The 26117-nt window shown below is 42.0% G+C and overlaps 1 protein-coding gene across 2 annotated transcripts in view; it reads right to left on the reverse strand.

Moving 5' to 3' along the window:
* Window positions 1-24872, reverse strand: part of abraxas1 (abraxas 1, BRCA1 A complex subunit) — a 29331-nt gene extending 4459 nt beyond the window's left edge. For both annotated transcript variants that reach the window (XM_060935966.1, XM_060935967.1), the window contains exons 1-8: window positions 24610-24872; window positions 14246-14336; window positions 11685-11721; window positions 11533-11599; window positions 5658-5854; window positions 5386-5505; window positions 2375-2459; window positions 2180-2294 (exon numbers count right to left, since the gene is read on the reverse strand). In XM_060935966.1, coding sequence (XP_060791949.1) covers window positions 2180-2294; window positions 2375-2459; window positions 5386-5505; window positions 5658-5854; window positions 11533-11599; window positions 11685-11721; window positions 14246-14336; window positions 24610-24696 — 799 coding nt within the window. In that variant the 5' untranslated portion in view covers window positions 24697-24872. The remainder of the gene's footprint in view (window positions 1-2179; window positions 2295-2374; window positions 2460-5385; window positions 5506-5657; window positions 5855-11532; window positions 11600-11684; window positions 11722-14245; window positions 14337-24609) is intronic.
* Between the last annotated feature and the right edge of the window lie 1245 nt (window positions 24873-26117).

Consider the following 26117-nt stretch of genomic DNA (forward strand, 5'->3'; position numbering starts at 1 on the left):
ATAAAAACGGAATGCAATAGTTTACAAATCTCAAAAACTGATATTGTACTCACAATAGAACATAGACAACATATCACATGTCGAAAGTGAGACATTTTGAAATTTCATGCCAAATATTGGCTCATTTGAAATTTCATGACAGCAACACATCTCAAAAAAGTTGGGACAGGGGCAATAGGAGGCTGGAAAAGTTAAAGGTACAAAAAAGGAACAGCTGGAGGACCAAATTGCAACTCATTAGGTCAATTGGCAATAGGTCATTAACATGACTGGGTATAAAAAGAGCATCTTGGAGTGGCAGCGGCTCTCAGAAGTAAAGATGGGAAGAGGATCACCAATCCCCCTAATTCTGCGCCGACAAATAGTGGAGCAATATCAGAAAGGAGTTCGACAGTGTAAAATTGCAAAGAGTTTGAACATATCATCATCTACAGTGCATAATATCATCAAAAGATTCAGAGAATCTGGAAGAATCTCTGTGCGTAAGGGTCAAGGCCGGAAAACCATACTGGGTGCCCGTGATCTTCGGGCTCTTGGACGGCACTGCATCACATACAGGCATGCTTCTGTATTGGAAATCACAAAATGGGCTCAGGAATATTTCCAGAGAACATTATTTGTGAACACAATTCACCGTGCCATCTGCCATTGCCAGCTAAAACTCTATAGTTCAAAGAAGAAGCCGTATCTAAATATGATCCAGAAGCGCAGACGTCTTCTCTGGGCCAAGGCTCATTTAAAATGGACTGTGGCAAAGTGGAAAACTGTTCTGTGGTCAGACGAATCAAAATTTGAAGTTCTTTATGGAAATCAGGGATGCCGTGTCATTCGGGCTAAAGAGGAAAAGGACGACCCAAGTTGTTATCAGCGCTCAGTTCAGAAGCCTGCATCTCTGATGGTATGGGGTTGCATTAGTGCGCGTGGCATGGGCAGCTTACACATCTGGAAAGACACCATCAATGCTGAAAGGTATATCCAGGTTCTAGAGCAACATATGCTCCCATCCAGACGACGTCTCTTTCAGGGAAGACCTTGCATTTTCCAACATGACAATGCCAAACCACATACTGCATCAATTACAGCATCATGGCTGTGTAGAAGAAGGGTCCGGGTACTGAACTGGCCAGCCTGCAGTCCAGATCTTTCACCCATAGAAAACATTTGGCGCATCATAAAATGGAAGATACGACAAAAAAGACCTAAGACAGTTGAGCAACTAGAATCCTACATTAGACAAGAATGGGTTAACATTCCTATCCCTAAACTTGTGCAACTTGTCTCCTCAGTCCCCAGACGTTTACAGACTGTTGTAAAGAGAAAAGGGGATGTCTCACAGTGGTAAACATGGCCTTGTCCCAACTTTTTTGAGATGTGTTGTTGTCATGAAATTTAAAATCACCTAATTTCTCTCTTTAAATGATACATTTTCTCAGTTTAAACATTTGATATGTCATCTATGTTCTATTCTGAATAAAATATGGAATTTTGAAACTTCCACATCATTGCATTCCTTTTTTATTTATAATTTGTACTTTGTCCCAACTTTTTTGGAATCGGGGTTGTAATATATGTGACAAACAGCATTATGCTGTGTTACAGTAAGCAAATCTATACTGCAGCTGTACAGTTTTATTTATTTATAATATCAGCGCTGCTGAATTCTGGACTCTGATTGGTCTGTTGGTTAATGTGTTGATTAATTTTCTATATTGGCAGCTCTGTCAGTAGTGCAGCCACAACAGATCACAGGTTGATATTAATGCACTTGTTCTAATATGTCATTGCGTCTATCGTAGCAGCTCATTCACAAGGACTTGAATAGCAGATGCTGCACATGAACCCGTGTTTAAAAACGTGTGTAATCATCGACATGAAGTTTTCTTTAAGCAAACTTATGAAAGATGTTTCCAGTGTCAGCGCTTTGTAAGAGACAGAGGTTCTTCAGCACAGAAAGTCTTCAGGACCGAGGAGTACATGAAAAGCTGGACATTTGTCTTATTAACTTCAAGACAGAAACAAAAAAAAACAAACAAAAAAAAAGTGCCTTAATTCATTAATTTTCATTGTAACTGATTAAATCTGTCTTATGTTTACTTTTACACCTGCAGTTTTATTTCATTAACCCCTATTTGGACATAATCCTCAAACATAAGACCCAGAAAACCACAGAAGGTCTTACCGTCACTGTCTTGCTGTCTCTTCCTCTGTTCTCTGACGGTGTCTCTGAGCTCAGCGATCTCAGCCTGTAGCTTCTCCACTCGCCGCTCGCTCTTCTCCACTTTCACACATGCGCTCTGGAATAAAACGGATAGCTGTTTAGGAGCAAGGTGGGGCATACAGACTGAACAATGAAGAAAACCTTCTCAACAGTTACCTTCATCTCATCTAACAAGGCATCGTTCATGGCGTTGACATTCTCCACCTCTCGGAGATCGTGCTCTGAAGAGAAGAATTTGGCTCTAAGTGACAGAGAAATAAAGTGAAAACTGATTGTGCAGAGAACAAAACAGAAATAAAACCAGATCTTGGTTATGAACTATGGTCTACCCTGCCACTGTCTCCTTATGGATGCGGAGACAGTCAATCAATTAATGAATTAATAAATAAGGACGATGAGGTATAGTTATCAGAAAATAATCCACAAAGAGGTGGTGTGAGGAGTTACAGTTACCATCCCAAAGTCGATTATTTTCCTAAAACAAACAGCACGTCCTGAAGTGTTTTATTCCTCTTCTACCACAGCAGCTTGCCAACACTAACAATTATTAGTATAAATATGGAGGTGATTATAGGAAATCGTGTGCGCTGATTGGTCGAGAGATTTGGACTATTTCTCGATAATCACCTCGAGCTACTCGGCAAAATGGCGGCCAATCGCTTGGTCACCGTAAGTGAGGAAGAATTACAAATTATGAAAGAAAATGCTGTTCCTTAAAACAGTAAAGATGCTACAAAGTTTGGTCTAAAACGATTTAAAGGTAAGGTGGAACCGTGATTTATTTTATCCATTTCAAGACAAAGTTTATGTGAGTCGGCATAGATAAGTGACAAGCCTGTGCGGATTACATTTGAATGTTGCTTTTGAAAATTGAAATAAATAATTTTTTTCTTAATATGATTTAAAAAAAAAAATTGAAATGATCACCTGAGTATTTATACTAAAACAATTATCCACCTCAGACTCAGTGAATATCAGTGAATAATAACCTCGATTTAGTCCTGATTATTATTTAAATAATATTGGCTGGCTTTGAGTGGTATATCCGATATATTCCATTCAGCTAACATGATATTGAACAAGTCGAAGATGAGTTCCGCATCATGCTAGCTGAATGGAATACATCTGATAGACCACGAAAAAGCGCCATCCAATATTATTATTAATACATACACACACTTCATATCAGCATTCTCGAAGGCTAACGCAAGCTTACCCGTGACTCGGTGCTGTTAGTGCGGCAGTCCAATTCCCTTCTAGCTGGTGTAACGTTAGCGAAGGGCAATGCTACTGCAGTCAAGCTGAATGATTATTATTATTATTGTTGTTTCCCTGTGTAATTTACTTAGTTAAAATCAACATCAACAACTACACACATTGGAGCGACCTGGAAGCCAAAATTCTCTCAAAATCTTCTGCTTTTAACAAAGCAAACCTTGCAGCCATTTGTGTTTACAAACTGTCACAGTTACTCGCTAGCGTGGAAGTTTTACATCTCTGATGTGTCTCTCTTCCAGTTTTTCAATGTCCGTTGATATGTTTTTCTCTTGTAAATATGCGTGAAGAATAAGTTTTGGTAGCCTTTCGGGTGTTTAGCACATCTTCGGTTTCATTTATTTAGTGCTTAATTATAGCTAATCCTAGCAGTAGCACTGGATTAGCCTCGCCTTCTCTCTTTCCCGGCCAACAAAGAAATGATTGTGCGCATGCGCAGCAGAAAAGTTGTGTCATCGGATCTTTGCATGAGCTCTGACGTGTTGTCTTGACAACGTGCAATATTATAACAATACAGCATGCTCATTCGCCATTGGGGAGAGTGGCGTAATACATGGAGGATAAGCGATATGATAATATTGCGTAAACTCGCTAGAAGGGAACAGGATACATCTATGTTGTTTGCCAGCTGGGAGGTCCGTATCGTGAAATACCGTGACCGAGGTCTCGAAAGTACTGAGCGAGGCCCTCTGGGTCAGTATTCAAGGCCGAGGTCACGGTATTTCACCATACGGACCGACCTTAAGCTGGTAAATAATATATTTATTTTTTTCTTTACCAAATTCTAACAGAAAACGAGAGCGCCCGAAAGGGAAAACCGAGCCGAGCCGCCATTTTGAATCCTCATTCACGGCTGTAATGCAAATTACTTTCTCCTCGGTATACAAGTGCACTTCCATGGCAGGGGAAAAAAAAAAAAAAACTACATTTTGCCACCTATGTAGTCCCCTATTTATACAAATAGGAGCCATTCAGGATTCAGCCATGTTTTTGCTCGGCGTTAGCAAGTTAGAGGTTTTTAGCTTTCTCCTGAAAGGTTTTATTTTATTTTGTCTTCCTCAGGGTAGTAAAACTCGCTTTTGCTGTGAAGACTGTCGTTATCGCCATCCATGCTGTAAAATTAATGCTATTGTCCTGAGAAATGCGAAAAAAAATGTTGACAAAAATTGCTACTATGTTTGTTGTTGTGAACGAGCGAGTCGCCAGAGGTCCGTAACTGGGGTCCGTACCACAGGATACAGACCCGCTTGCCAGCCAATCAGAGCCCAGGATTTGATGGAAACCAGACCGCGAAAAAAATAAATGTTTTTATTCCATGGCAAAAGTGGCCCGTATGTATAATAAATCACTGATATTCACTTCGCCTTCAGCGAATAACTGTTATTTATTTATTAAAGAATGATATGCCATATTTTATATCCTTTTATTAGTTTTAATGCTGTGGAATATCCATGATACAGCTTAAGCCTAGGTCACAACTGAACGTACGATTTTTTGGCCGTGCGATTTTTGGCGTTTCCCAAATCGCTGCGTTTTTTTTGTTCGTGGAGAAAGACACACGTTGGCTGTAAGTTTGTCTTGCAACCTGAAAAAAACGTAAGCGCCCGTAGAGTTTGACATGACAAAGAACCTCTGCAGCCGGTCTACAGCTCGAAAATCAGCACGTCACACACGCGCCCTCCGTGTGTTTCTTGCGTTTTTTGCACGTAGACCGGCCGTAGGAGCACGTACGGCCGGTTGTGACCGAGGCTTTAGTTGCTGTTATCACTTACGTTATAGCAGTGATCAATAATAGTCATGAACTGCATTATTATTGGCACCAGGGAGGTGTTAGGGCTCAGTGTGACCTGTGTAAAGTCCCAGAACTGAGAGTAATCACATTTTTACAGCACCTGTGTTGTTTGATGGCTTGAGAGTGACTGAGAGATGGATATGTAGCGGAGACTCTCCAGTAGTCCTGCTGCTCCAGTGTACCTAGGTTGCTCACTGAGACTGGAATACTACTGTACTGACTGAATCACATAAAAGTTCATAAACATTAGACACATTACAAACTTCACCATCCATCTTGTTTATCAAAGCAAAGTGTTCAACTGAACAAATAATGTTCACTTTTGGCTGAACTGGTTCCTGTATTCTAAAGTAGGCAGCAGTTTGTCCTGACCTGCCGTTCCATATGAAGGCTGTGTACTCAAGGCGGTGGGTGGAGTGCGACAGCGTCACCTCAGATGGTGTGAGCAGCAAGAAGACGAGTTCCTGATACGGCAGCAGCTTCCTCAAATTCTGATGAACCAACTGCTCTTTTAAAGTCATCTGTTGATTGGTGTTCCTTCGCTGGCGATACCAACCAATCACATTCTCCTTTACTCAAAACAAGAAGGAAAACCTGTTCATGATGCCTCATTATAATAATTATGACGCACACTGAAAATAGTTACAATGAAAACATGAAATCATCTCCAAGCTGATTATTTACCTTTAACAACTTCAAGGAGATACGCAGAACCATGTCCTCACTTTTTGTTTTGTTTTTGTTTGCCTTGAGACCTCAAGAATGGCACAGGAATAGTTTTAAGCGTGAACAATAAATCTAATATACCGTATAACCTCTAATGAATGCCCCCTCCCTAATTAACGCCCCCCCCCCCTTATATTTCGGAAAAAAATAATTCAAAATAAAAAAACTAAACAGTCTGAACAGTTTTACATACCCCAGGTTTTCTATCCAAGTCCAGTATCCAAATCAAATACGAATTCAATGTCCTGGGCTATCACAATCCGTTGTTGGCACCATTCACGGACTCGTTTACGATCGATCTTGTAGGAGTTTAGAAGCAAAGTGCTTTCCTTTCTCCTCCGCCGTTTTTAGGATTTTTAGCTTAAAACTCGCAGTGTAGGATTTGTGTTTTTCAACACGCGTGTCCATCTTTACGATTAGAAACAGAATGATCAGATCAAATTATCTGGGAGGCGCGTGACTTCTGCAAAAAGGGAGCTTTATGCAAAGTGAGTGACGTAACAGTGGTCGGCGAAAAGGTCAAAGGTGTCAAGCCAGCTGACACGCGAGCTATATCTGGACTGTTTCCTCACCGAATGAACACCTGCCTTACCGTATACACTCCAGTAAGCGCCCCAAATAATTAAAAAAAAATCAATTAAAAAAAAAAAAAAAAAAAAACACTTAATTTGACGACTTTTCACCTTGAAAATGTATGAAAGTTAGGGAAAATTAGTAGGGCAGTTATGTTAGGGTTTGAAAAATTTGATCAACTGTGATTTTTTTTTTACCCCTAATAAATGCCCCCCTTTTGAAAAATGTAACGCCCCCGGGGGCATTCGTTAGAGGTTACACGGTAGTAATTTTTACAATTAAAGTGATTTCATCCAGATAGCAGTCTGAGTGAATGACCTTGACATCTGTGACGTCATAGCAGAAAGGCTATCGGTCTCATCGCTATTTCTGCTATACTAAAACACAGAGCTAACCGCAACTTTGAGCCTCCATTTTAAGCTAATTTAATCACCATGCCACATAGATGTGTTGCTGGCGGGTGCAGCAACATGACAGAAGGTGGATTTATGTTGCATTCGTGGCCCAAGAATGTTCAAACTGCAAAGATTTGGACGCATTTTGCAAGAAGTTCACGGATTGGGTGCCTATGAAGTGGTCTCTCCTCTGCTCATTTCACTGAGAACTTGTACGAAACCTCTGATCCGTTGAGGAGCGTTGCCTATAAGCCCGTATTGAAAGAGGGTGCAATACCAACAATTAAAGGAAAAGAAAACTACAAGAAAAGGAAAGTAAGTTCAGTTGCACCAGTTCTCCCAGAGCGTGAGCCGAGCAGTAATGGCGGAGTACTCAGTATGGAGAAAATGGAGAATGAGTGGGCCAGTCGTCAGATTTCTCTGCTGGATATGCTCACCTCAGCAGCAGTATCTCACCCTTACGTGGAAAAAGCGAATGAACAAAGAACTGAACGAAGAACTGAAAGTCAGATTGTTTCAAAACAATCGGCCACAAGGTCAGCCTTCAAGACGCGAGAACACAGATGGGTAAGATGCGACTCTCATTTGGTTACGTAACAACACTCATTGTTTACCTGCATTTAGATTAATATATGTAACTTGTATTGTGTGTTTAAGTTAACGGTATAAGATTATTTAATTTGCTTCAGAATGTGATTGTCTCAGTTCATCTGATTATTTAATTAGCCTTTTACGTTTTATCAGTGAAAATGCATGCATGATGCGCAAGTTATAACACCTATCCTGATTTAATGAGAGTCACATGAGACTGTCAGCTTAATTCCATCCAATTCTCTAGACGGCTTTGTCCTCTGGCTTTATTTCAATAGGTGGGGGCCTCTGTGGCAGACATGTTACTACCGGATTCACTTTCCGGTGGTTCGAACTGATATGGTTCTATGTGTATAGCAGTAGCATGTACACACACTCCAATTTCAGGACCATCACAGTCAGATGTACTACTTTCTGAGGAATCCAAAGAATCTCCAATAAACCCGAACGAAGAGGCCATTGCAACCACTCTCGCTTGCCGAGTCTGACTTTGGTCTATAGCTGTCAAAGTCTTCGGCCTTAAAATCGGTTCCCCCGTGACGTCACGCACTCAGGGCTGGCTGGCTCAGTGGGGCAGCTCGAATGCCAACTTTGCGATTGATTTTAACTATCAAAATTTTTTTTTTTTTATTCCCAATTATGCAGCATACAAGAGTCAAGGATGGAGATACTATCCACTCGGAAATATATTTAAAAATAAAAAGTTCTGCGTATCTCCTTTAACAACACCTCCCCAAGTCTTTTATTTCTCTTATACCACAGCAGTTTGCCAATGATTACATTTGTTTATTGATTAAAGAATGAAAGTGTACATTTATTTGTAAATTCATTTACAACCCCAATTCCAAAAAAGTTGGGACAAAATGCAAGTTGTAAATGAAAACGGAATGCAATAATTTACAAATCTCAAACTGATATTGTATTCACAATAGAACATAGACAACATATCAAATGTCGAAAGTGAGACATTTTGAAATTTCATGCCAAATACTGGCTCATTTGAAATTTCATGACAGCAACACATCTCAAAAAAGTTGGGACAGGGGCAATAAGAGGCTGGAAAAGTTAAAGGTACAAAAAAGGAACAGCTGGAGGACCAAATTGCAACTCAGTAGGTCAATTGGCAATAGGTCATTAACATGACTGGGTATAAAAAGAGCATCTTGGAGTGGCAGTGGCTCTCAGAAGTAAAGATGGGAAGAGGATCACCAATCCCCCCAATTCTGCACCGACAAATAGTGGAGCAATATCAGAAAGGAGTTCGACAGTGTAAAATTGCAGAGTTTGAACATATCGTCATCTACAGTGCATAATATCATCAAAAGATTCAGAGAATCTGGAAGAATCTCTGTGCGTAAGGGTCAAGGTCGGAAAACCATACTGGGTGCCCGTGATCTTCGGGCCCTTAGACGGCACTGCATCACATACAGGCATGCTTCTGTATTGGAAATCACAAAATGGGCTCAGGAATATTTCCAGAGAACATTATCTGTGAACACAATTCACCGTGCCATCTGCCGTTGCCAGCTAAAACTCTATAGTTCAAAGAAGAAGCCGTATCTAAACATGATCCAGAAGCGCAGACGTCTTCTCTGGGCCAAGGCTCATTTAAAATGGACTGTGGCAAAGTGGAAAACTGTTCTGTGGTCAGATGAATCAAAATTTGAAGTTCTTTATGGAAATCAGGGACGCCGTGTCATTCGGACTAAAGAGGAGAAGGACGACCCAAGTTGTTATCAGCGCTCAGTTCAGAAGCCTGCATCTCTGATGGTATGGGGTTGCATTAGTGTGTGTGGCATGGGCAGCTTACACATCTGGAAAGACACCATCAATGCTGAAAGGTATATCCAGGTTCTAGAGCAACATATGCTCCCGTCCAGACGACGTCTCTTTCAGGGAAGACCTTGCATTTTCCAACATGACAATGCCAAACCACATACTGCATCAATTACAGCATCATGGCTGCGTAGAAGAAGGGTCCGGGTACTGAACTGGCCAGCCTGCAGTCCAGATCTTTCACCCATAGAAAACATTTGGCGCATCATAAAACGGAAGATACGACAAAAAAAGACCTAAGACAGTTGAGCAAGTAAAATCCTACATTAGACAAGAATGGGTTAACATTCCTATCCCTAAACTTGAGCAACTTGTCTCCTCAGTGCCCAGACGTTTACAGACTGTTGTAAAGAGAAAAGGGGATGTCTCACAGTGGGAAACATGGCCTTGTCCCAACTTTTTTGAGATGTGTTGTTGTCATGAAATTTAAAATCACCTAATTTTTCTCTTTAAATGATACAGTTTCTCAGTTTAAACATTTGTTATGTCATCTATGTTCTATTTTGAATAAAATATGGAATTTTGAAACTTCATCATTGCATTCCGTTTTTATTTACAATTTATACTTTGTCCCAACTTTTTTGGAATTGGGGTTGTATTGAAAAGAATGATATTTGCCCTTTTAAAGTTGCAGTTATGTTATGGAACATCTGTGAAACAAGTGCCTGTTATCCCTTGTGTTATAGCAGCTGTAAACAGTTGTTCCTTTGCCAGCAAGTTAATAAGACAAAAAAAAAAAAACAACCCCACACCATGTCATCTTAGAGCAACTAATGCGTAAACTCCCCAGTCCTGAAAACTTTCCCATATTGGAAAAATTCAACAGCACTGTGGTATATTATAATACATTGTTATTATTAATGCTGTGATGGTGATACTACTAATGTTTTACTCCTATTATTCCACAGTAAATGAGGAAGCCATGGCCTAATGGTTAAAGAAGCAGCTCTGGGACCAAAAGGTTGCCGGTTTGATTCCCTGGACCAGCAGGAATGGCTGAAGTGCCCTTGAGCAAGGCATCTAATCCCCAACTGCTCTGGACATGGGTATGTTGTACGTCGCTCTGGATAAGAGTGTCTGCTAAATGCCATTAAATTAATTAATGTAAACAATTACAATGCCAACAATTATCTTTTTTTTTATTAATTCAAGAAGGATGTTTTACTTTTCATCTTCTTAAAGTTACATTTAACTTGCACGTCGTGGAAAGTCCACAAAACAAATTAAGGCCCTAGTTCCTTTTATCATGTACGACATACACTACCGTTCAAAAGTTTGGGGTCACTTTGAAATGTCCTTATTTTTGAAAGAAAAGCACTGTTCTTTTCAATGAAGATCACTTTAAACTAATCAGAAATACACTCTATACATTGTTAATGTGCTAAATGACTATTCTAGCTGCAAATGTCTGGTTTTTGGTGCAATATCTCCATAGGTGTATAGAGGCCCATTTCCAGCAACTCTCACTCCAGTGTTCTAATGGTACAATGTGTTTGCTCATTGCCTCAGAAGGCTAATGGATGATTAGAAAACCCTTGTACAATCATGTTAGCACAGCTGAAAACAGTTGAGCTCTTTAGAGAAGCTATAAAACTGACCTTCCTTTGAGCAGATTGAGTTTCTGGAGCATCACATTTGTGGGGTCGATTAAATGCTCAAAATGGCCAGAAAAATGTCTTGACTATATTTTCTATTCATTTTACAACTTATGGTGGGAAATAAAAGTGTGACTTTTCATGGAAAACACAAAATTGTCTGGGTGACCCCAAACTTTTGAACGGTAGTGTAGCAGCTAAATACACTGGTTTCCTCGCAAGTCCTCACCTTTTTTTTTTTTTTAAAGATACAGATTATCACTTTATAACATTTACATTTCGTATGTAATAGAACATGTTTTTCATCTGTTTATTATTAGTTTTCGATTCTGCGAAGTGTCTGCTATACAAGTGTCTGTGATTGAGCTGTTTCTATTACAATAATGTATTAAGACGAGAACGTTAATATGATTTGCAGCTGCATTACTGTCAGATCTGCTGTTAGAGAAGCAGAAACAAGAATTTTAAAAGCGCTGTGGTGCACAAGTCTATGTAGGTGTTCAGAAACAGCTCAGGTAATGCTTACGATACCTCTTTGAGAGTGCACAAAACCTGCTTAATCTTCTCTTTGTCCACTTCACAGGAGTTGTTGTAGAAGCTAAATGGATCAAGAGCAAGAATTATGCCAAAAAAAAACCTGCAAGAGCATTAACGCAGAGCAGTACTGAGAGGGTTTGACATACCTGTGAGTTCTCCTGCATGTGATGTGTTTTTGAATATCTGAAAAAGAAAAGCAGCACAGTCCCCAGTATATAGTTACTGAAGTTAATTGTTGCTTTGCACCTTGTATCAGCTCTCGTCTACATCATCAATTAAAACAGGACCGTCATAAGACCATACCTGCCAACCTGTACGCATCTTGCATAGCTGCTACGAATTTTTACCTCATTGTACGTTTTCACATTAAAAAGTACGCATATCGTCTGAACTCGCATTTCAGTCAAGTTCTTGCTGAAGTTGATACCGCTGATCTGTGAGGAAACTCAAAGCCAGAATGGAATGCTTTGCCCAATCCCCCCCGCCCCTCTTCCAGAGCGTGTGGCTCTGCCCTCTTCACCCCCTCCCCTTCCTCTTTCGCGTCTCTGACTTGAGTGCAGCGGTGCAGCCAGGTGGCTAGAGCGAGTCGGGGATTGAAAAGTCGGTTAGAGACGTCGTTTTTATATTTGTAACAGAAACGGTTGTGTTTCACGTGTACTCAAGAGCTTCCTAGCCGTTATTTTGTGCATTTACAACACCAACAGTACAGGCTAGTTCTTCATTTAACTTCGAAGCCATCACTCGAGGTTGCATATTCGATGCGGTAACCAACGAAACCTGATTACAATTCCTCTCGCGCTCTCATTGAATCACTATGATAAGTACCACTTTATTGATGTGCTCAACAAAGCGTAGCGTGTTGTATATCTTAAGGGCAGTCGGTAACTTCTGTCAATGGTAGCCTAGAATGTTTGCAGATGATGTGAAGTCGAAAATTGGTCATCCCTCTTATGAAAAAACCTGCGTGGTACTGCAGTATCAAATGCTTTTTTTATACAGTATTACTGCAGTAAATGTAATATTTCGAATGCAAATGCAATAGTTTGCACATGAAAAAGGCATCCTACAAAATACTGCAGTGTACTGTATAATGCAATATTTTTACTGTATAATGCAATATACTTCCAACATGTAAAAAAATGCAAAAGTCTAAACCTATTGCATGGGAAATTTGTGCATACCATGTTTTGTGTTGAAAGTGCCTTTTTTACATACTGTATTAATTTAACGTGTTATTTATTTTGAAAGAGTGGCTCTGGTTTAATTTCATTTGCACATGTATTTAATGTTTGTTGTGCTTTTCAAAACGGAAGGAAGTTCCCAAGAGCCATCAATAACAGTTTCCCAAAGTCTGTCAATAGGAATGTTTTACAAAACTGGACTCTGTTCCCAAGGTCAATCAATAAAACTGGACTGAAAGTGTGTTTTTGGTCTGCTGGTTGTGGTCTCTGGGGGCGCATGCGCGCTGGGTTGGGGTGAGGTTGACACGAGGGGGGGGGGGGGGGGGGGGTACTCATGAACAGGCCCGCCGACAGGGGGGGACAAACGGGTATGTTGTCCCGGGCCCAGGAATGGGGGGGAGCAGAACTGGGCTCTCATGAAGTTGCGATTAAATTATTTTATTTCATTTCAAAATGTGTTGATTTGGGGGAGAAATGTGCTATATTTGCATTCAATAAATGATTTCTAGATCTTTTGCCTTTATTGTCTTTGAAAAAGGCGTTAAGAACCCCCTACCACCCCTAATGCAAAAATGGTTTGGTCTGACTCTTTGATTAAGGGGAAAAAAAACGACATCGTTCGATCATAGCACTTCGACAATCAGCGTGCGTGCCATTTGCCAACATGCACAAGTCAGGAGCACAGAAAAGAAAAGAGAAAAAGAGAGGAAGAAACCAAGAGACTCAGGGGCTCACTGCATAAATATTTTAAAAAAGATTCAGATGATGCAGCAGGTACTAGCAAAGGCAGTGGGGCAGCTGAGCCAGGTAAGACAGCCAACTTTTTCCAGCCCCATAAAGTAACCCCAACCGCGGCACGCAATTCACGTTACAAACGAGGGGAGAGCAAGTCACACTGAACACCATATCAAACGCACAGGGCATTGAATCATTTCATAACCACAACGGCTTAATAACATTGTGTTTCATATATCTGATTGAAGCTAAGAATATTCACATTAGCCCGCAATCATATCCCGCTGTTTCTCGAGCGGGGTGTTCTCTGCTTTTCACACTGGACAGTACGCACGCACAGTATACTATGTTCGCCCCCAGCCCTGCCCGAAATCCCCCGTCCATCGCTGCTCCTTCAAGAGCACCCCAATCGCGTGATTATAGTAGACTATCCATGAGTTTAGGAAGGCATTGCGGGGGCTGTCGCATGCAGGCTTGGGGCGTAACGGAATACATTTAATGGCGTTCGGTTAAAGGATACAAAGTAACAGTAACCGCTTATTCCGTTACAGTACAGGGGGGAAAGATTCAGTGAAATTGGAGATTACTTCACAGGATCACAATGTGTGTGAGGTTGCTGGTTTTGGGCTTTTTTTTGTTAAAATGTTAAAACTAAAAATGTTGAAATGCTAAAATGAATAAAATGTATAAAATTGTACTCAAAATTTTTTCAAGGTTGGCAGGTATGTAAGACTTATACCTACACCATTTACATCTAATACTCAGGCAGGTGTGTGGTAAAAATGACTTACTTATTGTGTGCACAAATTGTATGTGATCCGTCTGCGAGTCAGTGATTTTGTTCTTCTCCTCTCCGACACTCTCGCCGAGTAATAATCCCTCCTGTATGACACAGATAAAACACAAACACTCAGCATTGGCGTCCTTATCCCAGGACACTTCTTCACAATATGCTCATACTGACCAATATTTCAACAGGCTTAATACTGTTTGCTTTTTGAAGAGTAATAATTTACTGTATGATCCCATTATCAGGTGTCGCCCAGAAGAGGTTGGATTCTCCTTCGAGTCTGATCCCTTTTAAAGTTTCTTCCTCATGTCAGGATGTTTGTTCTTACCACTGTCATTACTACGTCATCCACGGAGAAGATGAGATCAAGAATCGGGAATGCTTGGTACGAGGGGCGTTCAATAAGTAATGCCCCTGACCCACTTCCAGTTGTCTGATCTAGCTGAAATTTTGCATGTGCAATGATTTATATCTCTATGGGTTGTGGCAAATTACAGCTCTGAACTAATTGTGGTTTCTGATTTACACGTGTTTGAACTGAGTCAGGTGTGAAATGGAGCCTGTTGAGGGTCGCGCAGTGATCCGGTTTTTGTATTTGAAAGGACGCACACCACAGGAGACTTTTGATGAAATGAAAGAAACTTATGGTGATAATGCCCCATCATATGACCTTGTAAAACGCTGGCATCGTGAATTCAAGCATGGCCGGAAGTCTGTGGAAACAGCTCCCAGACCTGGTCGCCCCCCTTCTGCCATTGATGAGGCATCTGTCCGTCAAGTTGAGGCTGCCATTTTGGAAGATCGACGCATTACTATTCGCCAAATAGCCCAAGAGGTCAAGATTAGTACAGGGTCTGTGGAAACTATCATTCATGACCATTTGCATATGCATAAGATGTCTGCCAGATGGATTCCCAAGTTGCTCACACCTTTCCAGAAGCGAGAACGCGTCGAGTGCTCGAGGATGAATTTGGAGATGTGCCAAGAAGATGAGTCAAAGTTTTTCAAAAGACTGATTACACAGGATGAAACCTGGGTCCATCACTATGATCCAGAGACCAAAGCCCAGTCAATGCAGTGGAAGCACTTGGACTCACCACCTCCAAAGAAGGCAAGGGTGCAGCCCTCCGCTGGCAAGGTCATGCTCACAGTCTTCTGGGACCAGGACGGAGTAGTGATGACAGATTTCCTGGCAAAGAGTACCACAATTACAGGAGCCTATTATGCTTCACTTTTAAGGAAATTAAGAGAAGCTATCAAAATCAAGAGGCGGGGCAAGATCAGCAAAGGTATCCTCCTCCTGCAGGACAACGCTCTGGTCCACAACTCGCTTGTCGCCAGATCAGAAGCACGGGAGTGTGGCTATGAAATCCTCCCCCATCCTCCCTACTCTCCTGACCTTGCACCCTCTGACTTTCACCTCTTCCCAACCATGAAGTTGTTTTTGAAAGGAAAGTGTTTCCCAGATGATGCAGCCTTGATTTCTGAAGTCATGTCGTGGTTGGAGGACCAACCTGGGGTGTTCTACAAAAACGGTCTCCAGAGCTGCATCAAACGATGGGAGAAATGCATAACTCTGGGTGGTTCCTATGTAGAGAAAGACTAATAACTGTGCCAAGTTTCGTTGCTCTACTGCTATGGGAAGTGGGTCAGGGGCATTACTTATTGAACGCCCCTCGTAACTGTGAATGACCACAGAATCAAGAATGTGCAAAGTTTTAAATACCTCAGCTATACCATCTCAAATGATGAAATGGACACCTCTCGGTTCCTGTATGCCAAGATCGGATCTGCCTTCCAGAAATGGAATGAACTGAAACATGTACAGTGGTATGCAAAAGTTTGGGCACCCCGGTCAAAATTGCTGTTACTGTGAACAGTTAAAGGATATGGGACATGGATTTTTACCTGGGCATAATTATGTATAAAGGACATAAGAAATGCCATCTAAATCACTGCAGGGCGTCAAAAATGTGAAAATCACCACATTATTCAAGTTTTTTTACACAGCGTAAAACAAGGATTCGTTAATGAGCTAGGTGGTCACGTGACCCGTGACGTCACAAAAACTTTCCAAGGAGCCAGCGCTTGGGAATCTAATGTAAACAGGTTACCGAAATGGACACCATCGACAGTGACATTCCCGATGTTTCACAGAGATGTGAAGTTAGACCCTATCAATTCGAACCGATAGCTGGAAATTCACATGAACATGGATCTTGTCTTTACTCTGACGGGTCAGATGATTCTGAGAGTGAGAGTTCATTCAGCCCTCATGAAACTGAAAGCGGTCGGCTCGATAACACTTCCTGGTAAGTTAAAAACAATTCTGCTCAAAGGCTAATGATCTGTTGAAAGAAGTATTATTTTTGTATCATACATTGAAAGTTCATCATAGATCTAGCTAAAGTCCGTTGCAAGCTAGGTTTTTTTTGCTGATATTTTTCGAGATTGATTGAGATACAATGCTTCCAGAGTCCGAGATGAAAACATTCAAAATGGCGAAACGAGTCAGAATTATGATAATCAATAATTGATACACCCAAAATTATAATACTAATCCTTACCTGGGCTTTCAGTCGCTTAGCGCAGAGGTCTTCAACGGGGGGGGTCGCGAAATCGCACCGGATCACTCATATCAACAAAAATATTCCTGCCCTGTCCCCTGGCCTCCGTGCAGGGATGCAAACAGCGCGCCTTTCGGCGGATGCCGCCTTTTTCACAGCTGAATCGCGCAGATCCGATTAAAAAAAAAAAAAAATAGCAATATTAATTCATGAAACATGAAGTATAAGGATGAGAAAAAAAAACAGTTTAAATCGGGAAGCTGCGCACATTTGTGCAGCCTGGCGCAAATGTGCGCAGCTTCCCGATTTAAACGTTTTTTTTTCTCATCCTTAAACTTCCTGTTTCATGAATTAATAATCGCTCAGTACCTGAGTATTAATGTTGAAAGAATCCTCAGTGAAATGGTCCGAACACAGTTTGTGGGAAACAGTAGGTGCAAAGTTTTTTCAACAGGTGTTCTGTAAAGTTGTCCTACTGCGCATGCGCAGGTGAGCCCACACTTTCCTCAGCTTCGGGTCCTTGGGGAATGCAAAAAAACTTACTCCAGGGCATTTCCCATTGGAATTATTGCAACCATAAGCAGCACAATACACCATGATGTCCAATGTATGATGTCCAATGTACTTTAAAGACTATAAAAACAATTTTCTTGTCATCCACTTCTCCATTCATCTACCCGATTGTGCTGTGCCCGAAAGTTTTTGTGACGTATGATCACGTGACAGCGGCTCTTCCGGTTGCAAAAAATGCATATCGGAAGTCGAGCAGAAATGCCATATAATCATCACGAATATAAAGATTTTGCTGAATTTAATAGATGATTTTGTATTTGTTGATGCAATTAATTCATATTTTTAATGGAAAGAAACTGATATAGCATGCTTATGTTTCATGTCCCATATCCTTTAAGCAAGTTGAAGAGGAAATGATCTCCAAAAGGCATAAAGTTAAAGATGACTCATTCCCTTTATATTTTAAGCAAAAACAAATTTTTATTTTCATCTTTTACATTTTCAAAATGACAAAAAAGGAAAAGGGCCCAAAGCAAAAAAAAAAAGTTTTGGCACCCTGCATGGTTAGTACCTATTAACACCCCCTTGGCAAGTATCACAGCTTGTAAACACTTTTTGTCGCCAGCTAATAATCTTTCAGTTCTTACCTGGGGGATTTTCACACATTCGTCCTTGCAAAAGGCTTCCAGTTCTACAAGTTTCTTGGGCTGTCTTGTATGCACTGCTCTTTTGAGATCTATCCACAGATTTTCAATGATGTTTAGGTCAGGGGACTGTGAGAGCCAGGGCAAAACCTTCAGCGTGTACCTCTTGAGGTATTCCATTGTAGATTTTGAGGTGTTTTGGATCATCGTCTTATTGTAGGACCCGTCCTCTTTTTAACTTCAACTTTTTTACAGATGGTGTGATGTTTGCTTCCAGAATTTGCTGGTATTTATTCGAATCCATGCTTCCCTCGACCAATGAAATGTGCCCTGTGCCACTGGCTGCAACACAACCCCAAAGCATGATCGATCCACACCCATGCTTCAGTGTTGGAGACGTGTTCTTTTCCTGGAATTTGGCACCCTTTTTTCTCCAAACATACCTTTGCACATTGTGGCCAAAAAGCGCTATTTTGATTTCATCAGTCCACAGGACTTGTTTCCAAAATGCATCAGGCTTATTTAGATGTTCATTTGCAAACTTCAGACACTGAATTTTGTGGCTAGGACGCAGGAACGGTTTTCTTCTGATGACTCTCTCATGAAGGTCATATTTGTTCAGGTGTCGCTGCATAGTAGAACAGTACACCACCACTCCAGGGTCTGCTAAATCAGGCATGAAAACGGGTCAGGGGTGAAAAAGGTGAGAAGGGTGCGCGAGTGGTGACGTGGCCTCTGGTGTTGTTTTATTGTGTTTGGGGAGTCCTCCCCCAGAATAAATATTATAGCCTCCTTACTAAGTATACTGATGGACATACAGTACAAATACAAATACATGTAGTTATAGTGAAATTATGCCCTGGAAAAAAATGCGAATAATAGAACGAAGAAAGTGGAGAACACACAAGGAATAGTGATCATTTTTTCCTTTTATTTGCCTGGACCACCAGCGTCTCCATGGCCCGCTTTCGCCGAGTTGCCACATGTTTCAGCCTTGCCCGCTTCTCTCCTTCAGCAGTCGGTTTCTTGGCCTGCTGAGCACTGCAAGTTGCTTGAGAGCCATACAGTACTTGCTCTGCTGCTTTTCCTCCTTGTTCACCCTCTGCTGGTGTTTGTATGTGGCTGCTGCAGAGTTAATGTTCTGTCCACTTCCCCAAACTTCACGTCCTCCCTTTTAAAGAGCTGCATAGCTGTCTTCCCCCGGACATCAGTGTGTACTTGACCGTCTGTATTGCATTAAATGTTTCCACATTCATGTTGCCACTCCTTTGATCAATTACATCATTCATCAGACTAAATGAGGACTCGACTCTAGGTCCATGAAAGATGGAGAGGCAACACTTAACCAGTGCACCCAGGGAGGGGTACTTGTCTGGTTTGTCAAAGACATGACCCCACCACTCCACGATGCTCTCTCCCTCCTTGAAGCTGGGGATGGTCAGGTCAACACTGAACCGTACAAGTTCCCTCTGGATATCCTGGTCTGCTGGCAAGAGGTGCCCCAGCATACCACTCAGCCTGCCGAGATATGGAAGTACCTGCAGCTTTCAGTTCTTTTTAAATCAAGGCTGAATACTTTCTTCTTTGCTGCTGTCTTTTATTAAATCAAATTTAAGACTTTTAATTTGATTTCTTTCAGCACGGACAGCACAACAAAATGGCGTCTCCACTATACAGTGCCCTATATAGTGAGTAGCGAGCAATTTCGGACACAGGGATTGTCAAAAGACGCACGCGCCCTCTTTCGAATGCTGACGTAATCAAGCCGGAACTTTTGTTTGTTTTGATAGCAATCAGGAAAGTTTGAAAAAAGTAGGAAATTCAGTCCGATGACTCAATCCAGCTTCCAGCTTCTGGTGGTCTGGTCTGCACTCTGACTGATGTGAAGAGGCACGAAATGATGCTGCTTGCCCTTCGCAGCTAGATGTACTCATCGCTATGGCGTCAATATCAAAGCAGGAGGAGGAGGCGCAAACCGGCACGAACTGTTTATGGGTGCGAAGCGACCTCCTTGCCCTTTGGGTCAATATCAAACCCCCCCCCCCCAATTTTTTTTTCCTCATCAGATCTACGCGATTCACGTAGGTCACCCATTTTGGTTTCAAAATGGCGAATTTCGCCAAAAGGTGAGGGATTTTCATGTATGTAAATCTTTCTGAAGGTCTTTTGCAGTCAAACAGGGTTTTTTATTTGCCTTTCTAGCAATCCAACGAGCAGCTCTTTCAGAAAGTTTTCTTCATCTTCCAGACCTCACCTTGATCTCCACTGTTTCTGTTAACTGCCATTTCTTAATAACATTACAATCTGAGGAAACAGCTACCTGAAAACACTTTGCTACATTCTTGTAGCCTTCTCCTGCTTTGTGAGCATCAATTATTTTATTATTCAGAATGCAAGGGAGTTGCTTAGAGGAGCCCATGGCTGTTGATTTTACCGTAGGGACAAGTTTGAGGAGTCGGAGAATTTATACAGCTTTGAAATCTGCATCATCTGACCTTTCCTAACGAAGAATTTGAACAAGCCACAGCTCAATAAGCTAATTAAGGTCTGCAACCTTGGTAAAAGTTACCTGAGAACTCAAATGTATTGGGGTGCCCAAACTTTCGAATGGTGTTCCTTTTCTTTTTTCACTCTCCAATTGTATAAAACAAAAATAATACACAAATCTTGCAGAAAACGCTGAAAATAAAATGTGTCGTCTTTACCTTTATGCCTTCTGGTGATCAGTTCATCTTCCGCTCGCAACTATTCACAGTAACAGATATTTTCAGTAAGGGTGCCCACACTTTTGCATGCCACTGTACTTATAGATAGAAGAATACAACTAACAACAAGAATTAGATTTCTGACAACATGTGTTCGCTCCCCGCGTGGGTTTCCTCCGGGTGCTCCGGTTTCCCCCACAGTCCAAAGACATGCAGGTTAGGTTAACTGGTGACTCTAAATTGAGCGTAGGTGTGAATGTGAGTGTGAATGGTTGTGTGATGTGTCAGCCCTGTGATGACCTGGCGACTTGTCCAGGGTGTACCCCGCCTTTCGCCCGTAGTCAGCTGGGATAGGCTCCAGCTTGCCTGCGACCCTGTAGAACAGGATAAAGCGGCTACAGATAATGAGATGAGATGTGTTCGCTCCAGGTTACTATACAGCATTAAGGCATGGACTCTAACAGAGAAAGAGTTGGGCAAAGTCGAGACTGTGTGGCATGGCTTTCTTAGGAAGATGGTCAAAGGTGGGTTTCAGAGAAAGAATGCTCCAAACCAGAAAGATTGTGACGTCCAGCTTCAAGGTGAAGTAGACTAGCCTGGCTAACGCGACTTCAAAGCTCTCCGAGCTATTGGTCTGGCCAAGATATTAAGCCCAACCGTTTCCCAGAGCCCGCGGTTGACCCGCCTCCCTGAAATGCCTCAGTTTGCTACTGGTCGAAGCCAGAAAAGCCTGTGACGAAGCTTAAACCAATCACATCACTCTTTCCTCTGACGTATGCGACGCAACGGGGCTAACTGGTAGATTAAACTCTTACCGAAGCCGGTCGGGAGCAAGGCGAAAACGTCCTTCCTTTCAATAAATACCTCCAGGGCTGCTCTTTGCTCCGTTTTCAATGAGAACTTCCCGTTGAATGCTTTCAATACAGCATCTATGCGTAATAGATGCGGAAGCGTGAATGAAGCGCTTCCGGCATAGATTCTGTAAACAATCTATGGCTTCCGGTCGCAGTTCTACTACGTCAGTGCCTTGAACACGCCTCTACCCAGGGCCGTTGGAGATGCTCAAAGTTGATTGGTTCCTGATTTTTCGGAAGCTTGGAAGAGCTGTAGATAGCTTGCCTGGCCAGACTAGAAGTAGACTGGAGTTTCAAGCTATCTAACGAACGACTACAGGAAATGACCCAAACACTGCCCATTCGTAATTTCTGTCAAGACCAGCAAGTCAAGTATATCGGACATGTCTGTAGAATGGACAACAATGTCTTGCAGAAGTAGGTCCTGTTCGACGTTAGAACATCCCACAAGAAATGGATGTATCTTGAAAGAGTTTTAGGAGTTGAGACACAGATCAGGAGAACTATGATGGACAAAGCAGCTTTACAGCGACTGATAGATGTTTGCCTGCCATCGAGCAAATATCAGGAGCACCCCAAGGCCGAGACCGCGCCAAGTGGGAGGAGATGATGTTAGGTTTGTCTTGCTCATGACGGATCTTCATCCAGATTTCTGTAAAGCTGCTTTGTGGCAATACCTACTGTTATAAGCACTTTGCAAATCAAATTAATGGTAATTGAACAGTTGCACAGGTATTGTAATTGTCATTTTGGATTCCATGCTGATGATAGAGCTCTGAACTGACTCTGAATCGATTCTGTTATGGTAAACTATGTCTATTTTGTATCCTGTGGCTTAAAATACATTCGCTGAGTATAAATGTAAGATTACCAGGTTGTAATAAAATGACAGCCCACTTACAGTGCTCAGCGTAAATGAGTCCACCCCCTTTGAAAAGTAACATTTTAAACAATATCTCAATGAACACAAACAATTTCCAAAATGTTGACAAGACAAAGTTTAATATCACATCTGTTTAACTTATAACGTCAAAGTAAGGTTAATAATATAACTTGGATTACACATTTTTCAGTTTTACTCAAATTAGGGTGGTGCAAAAATGAGTACACCCCACAACAAAAACTACTACATCTAGTACTTTGTATGGCCTCCATGATTTTTAATGACAGCACCAAGTCTTCTAGGCATGGAATGAACAAGTTGGTGACATTTTGCAACATCAATCTTTTTCCATTCTTCAACAATGACCTCTTTTAGTGACTGGATGCTGGATGGAGAGTGATGCTCAACTTGTCTCTTCAAAATTCTAGATACCGTAGGTGTTCGACTGGGTTCGGATCAGGAGACATACTCGGCCACCGAATCACATTCACCCTGTTCTTCTTCAGAAATCCAACAGTGGCCTTAGATGTGTGTTTAGTCATGTTGGAAAAGTGCACGACGACCAAGGGCACGGAGTGATGGTAGCATCTTCTCTTTCAGTATAGAGCAATACATCTGTGAATTCATGATGCCATCAATGAAATGCAGCTCCCCGACACCAGCAGCACTCATGCAGCCCCACATAAGGACACTGCCACCACCATGTTTCACTGTAGGCACCAGGCATTTTTCTTTGTGTTCCTCACCTTTGCGACACCATACAGTTTTGAAGCCATCAGTTCCAAAAACATTTATCTTGGTCTCATCACTCCAGAGTATAGAGTCCCAGTAGTCTTCATCTTTGTCAGCATGGGCCCTGGCAAACTCTAGGCGGGCTTTTTTGTGCCTGGGCTTTAGGAGAGGCTTCTTTCGTGGGCGGCATCCATGCATGCCATTCCTCTGCAGTGTACGCCGTATTGTCTCATCTCATCATCTCTAGCCGCTTTATCCTTCTACAGGGTCGCAGGCAAGCTGGAGCCTATCCCAGCTGACTACGGGCGAAAGGCGGGGTACACCCTAGACAAGTCGCCAGGTCATCACAGGGCTGACACATAGACACAGACAACCATTCACACTCACATTCACACCTACGGTCAATTTAGAGTCACCAGTTAACCTAACCTGCATGTCTTTGGATTGTGGGGGAAACTGGAGCACCCGGAGGAAACCCACGCGGACACGGGGAGAACATGCAAACTCCACACACTCCTCGCCGGCCCCGGGGCTCGAACCCAGGACCTTCTTGCTGTGAGGCGACAGCGCTAACCACTACACCACCGTGCCGCCCCACGCCGTATTGTGTCACGGGAAATAGTCACCCCAGTTTGGCTTTCTACTTCTTTAGATAACTGCAGTGAACTTGCATGCCGATTTTCTTCAACCCTTCTCATCAGAAGACGCTCCTGTCGAGGTGTTAACTTCCGTGGACGACCTGGACGTCTCTGTGAGATGGCTGCAGTTCCATCTTTCTTAAATTTTTGTACCACTTTTGCTACAGTATTCTGACTGATAAATAAAGCTTTACTGATCTTCTTGTAGCCTTCACCTTTGTGGTGTAAAGAAATTATTTTCTTTGGGGAATTCTGAAGAGACAAGTTGAGCACCACTCTCCGTCCAGCATCCAGTCACTAAAAGAGGTCATTGTTGAAGAACGGAAAAAGATTGATGTTGCAAAATGTCGCCAACGTGTTCATTCCATGCCTAGAAGACTTGGTGCTGTCATTAAAAATCATGGAGGCCATACAAAGTACTAGATGTAGTCGTTTTTGTTGTGGGGTGTACTCATTTTTGCACCACCCTGATTTGAGTAAAACTGAAAAATGTGTAATCTAAGTTTATATTATTAACCTTACTTTCACGTTACAAGTTAAACAGATCTTATATTAAACTTTGTCTTGTCAACATTTTGGAAATTGTTTGTGTTCATTGAGATATTGTTTAAAATGTTACTTTTCAAAGGGGGTGGATTCCAATTTCAACTTTTCCACTCAGTTTTATACAAAAATATAACCAATGATGTTGACTTGAGCAGACACTGAGACACTTTTGACAAGCCAAAATGAGTTTAAAATGTCGTTAGTAACACTTATTTTTAGTAAACAGACAATGAATTTCTGCTTAATATCAGTTTCTGGTGTATTAAAAGGTTTAGAAACTCACCACATCACAGTCACTGTTCAGATGCTGAAACATTAATGAACTCAAAACGAATCCGGATGTCCTCACAGTGGTGCTGTATTCCTCCATACCGCCACCTTTAACACTACTTATTTCAGCTTATTTAGTTTTATTGTTGTTTATTAAACCTAAAAGACTGTTTTTCTAGTCAACAACAGCTATCCGCCTGCAATCTTGACAGTGGGCAATCCACTTCACTTTCATACATCTTCCGAAACTTCAGTGTGAGCTACCGTCTGTTTTCTCTGCTCAGATGAGGATTGTTGTTTACAGTGATTTCGGTGCAGCGCCACCTCGTGTCCTGGAGTAACATCTGCTCTATTTCTAAACTGCCTTGCAAAAGTATTCATCCCCCTTGGTGTCTGTGAGCCATTCCACCGAATCGGTGCCATTTCCGTCCCTAGAAAATTATATGTATAAATGCACATAAAAATGTACTTTAAAATACATTTCCTTATTACGCAGAATGTCCTGCACATTGATCTGATTTCAAATTTAAAATATATAATTGTAAGGGGCGGCACGGTGGTGTAGTGGTTAGCGCTGTCGCCTCACAGCAAGAAGGTCCGGGTTCGAGCCCAGTGGCCAGCGAGGGCCTTTCTGTGCGGAGTTTGCATGTTCTCCCCGTGTCTGCATGGGTTTCCTCCAGGTGCTCCGGTTTCCCCCACAGTCCAAAGACATGCAGGTTAGGTTAACTGGTGACTCTAAATTGAGCGTAGGTGTGAATGTGAGTGTGAATGGTTGTCTGTGTCTATGTGTCAGCCCTGTGATGACCTGGCGACTTGTCCAGGGTGTACCCCGCCTTTCGCCCGTAGTCAGCTGGGATAGGCTCCTGCTTGCCTGCGACCCTGCAGAACAGGATAAAGCGGCTAGAGATAATGAGATGAGAAGATATATAGTTGTAAGGATTAATAAAAACTACCTAAAACAGTGAAAAATAGTATGTGTTACCTGTCCTCGTGGCGGCACGGTGGTGTAGTGGTTAGCGCTGTCGCCTCACAGCAAGAAGGTCCGGGTTCGAGCCCCGTGGCCGGCGAGGGCCTTTCTGTGTGGAGTTTGCATGTTCTCCCCGTGTCCGCGTGGGTTTCCTCCGGGTGCTCCGGTTTCCCCCACAGTCCAAAGACATGCAGGTTAGGTTAACTGGTGACTCTAAATTGACCGTAGGTGTGAATGTGAGTGTGAATGGTTGTCTGTGTCTATGTGTCAGCCCTGTGATGACCTGGCGACTTGTCCAGGGTGTACCCCGCCTTTCGCCCGTAGTCAGCTGGGATAGGCTCCAGCTTGCCTGCGACCCTGTAGAACAGGATAAAGCGACTACAGATAATGAGATGAGATGAGACCTGTCCTCGCACTTTAACTTTATACTTAACTATGAAATATTATGATTAAAATCCTTCAGAAACAGTATTTCTTTTGCACTGTTGTGTGACTCCATATCCTATCCATGGTTTAAATATATTTTTTTCATAAGAAATCCACAATATCTTAGT

Source organism: Neoarius graeffei, chromosome 12 (assembly GCF_027579695.1).
Source record: "Neoarius graeffei isolate fNeoGra1 chromosome 12, fNeoGra1.pri, whole genome shotgun sequence".
Taxonomy (NCBI): Eukaryota; Metazoa; Chordata; class Actinopteri; order Siluriformes; family Ariidae; genus Neoarius; species Neoarius graeffei.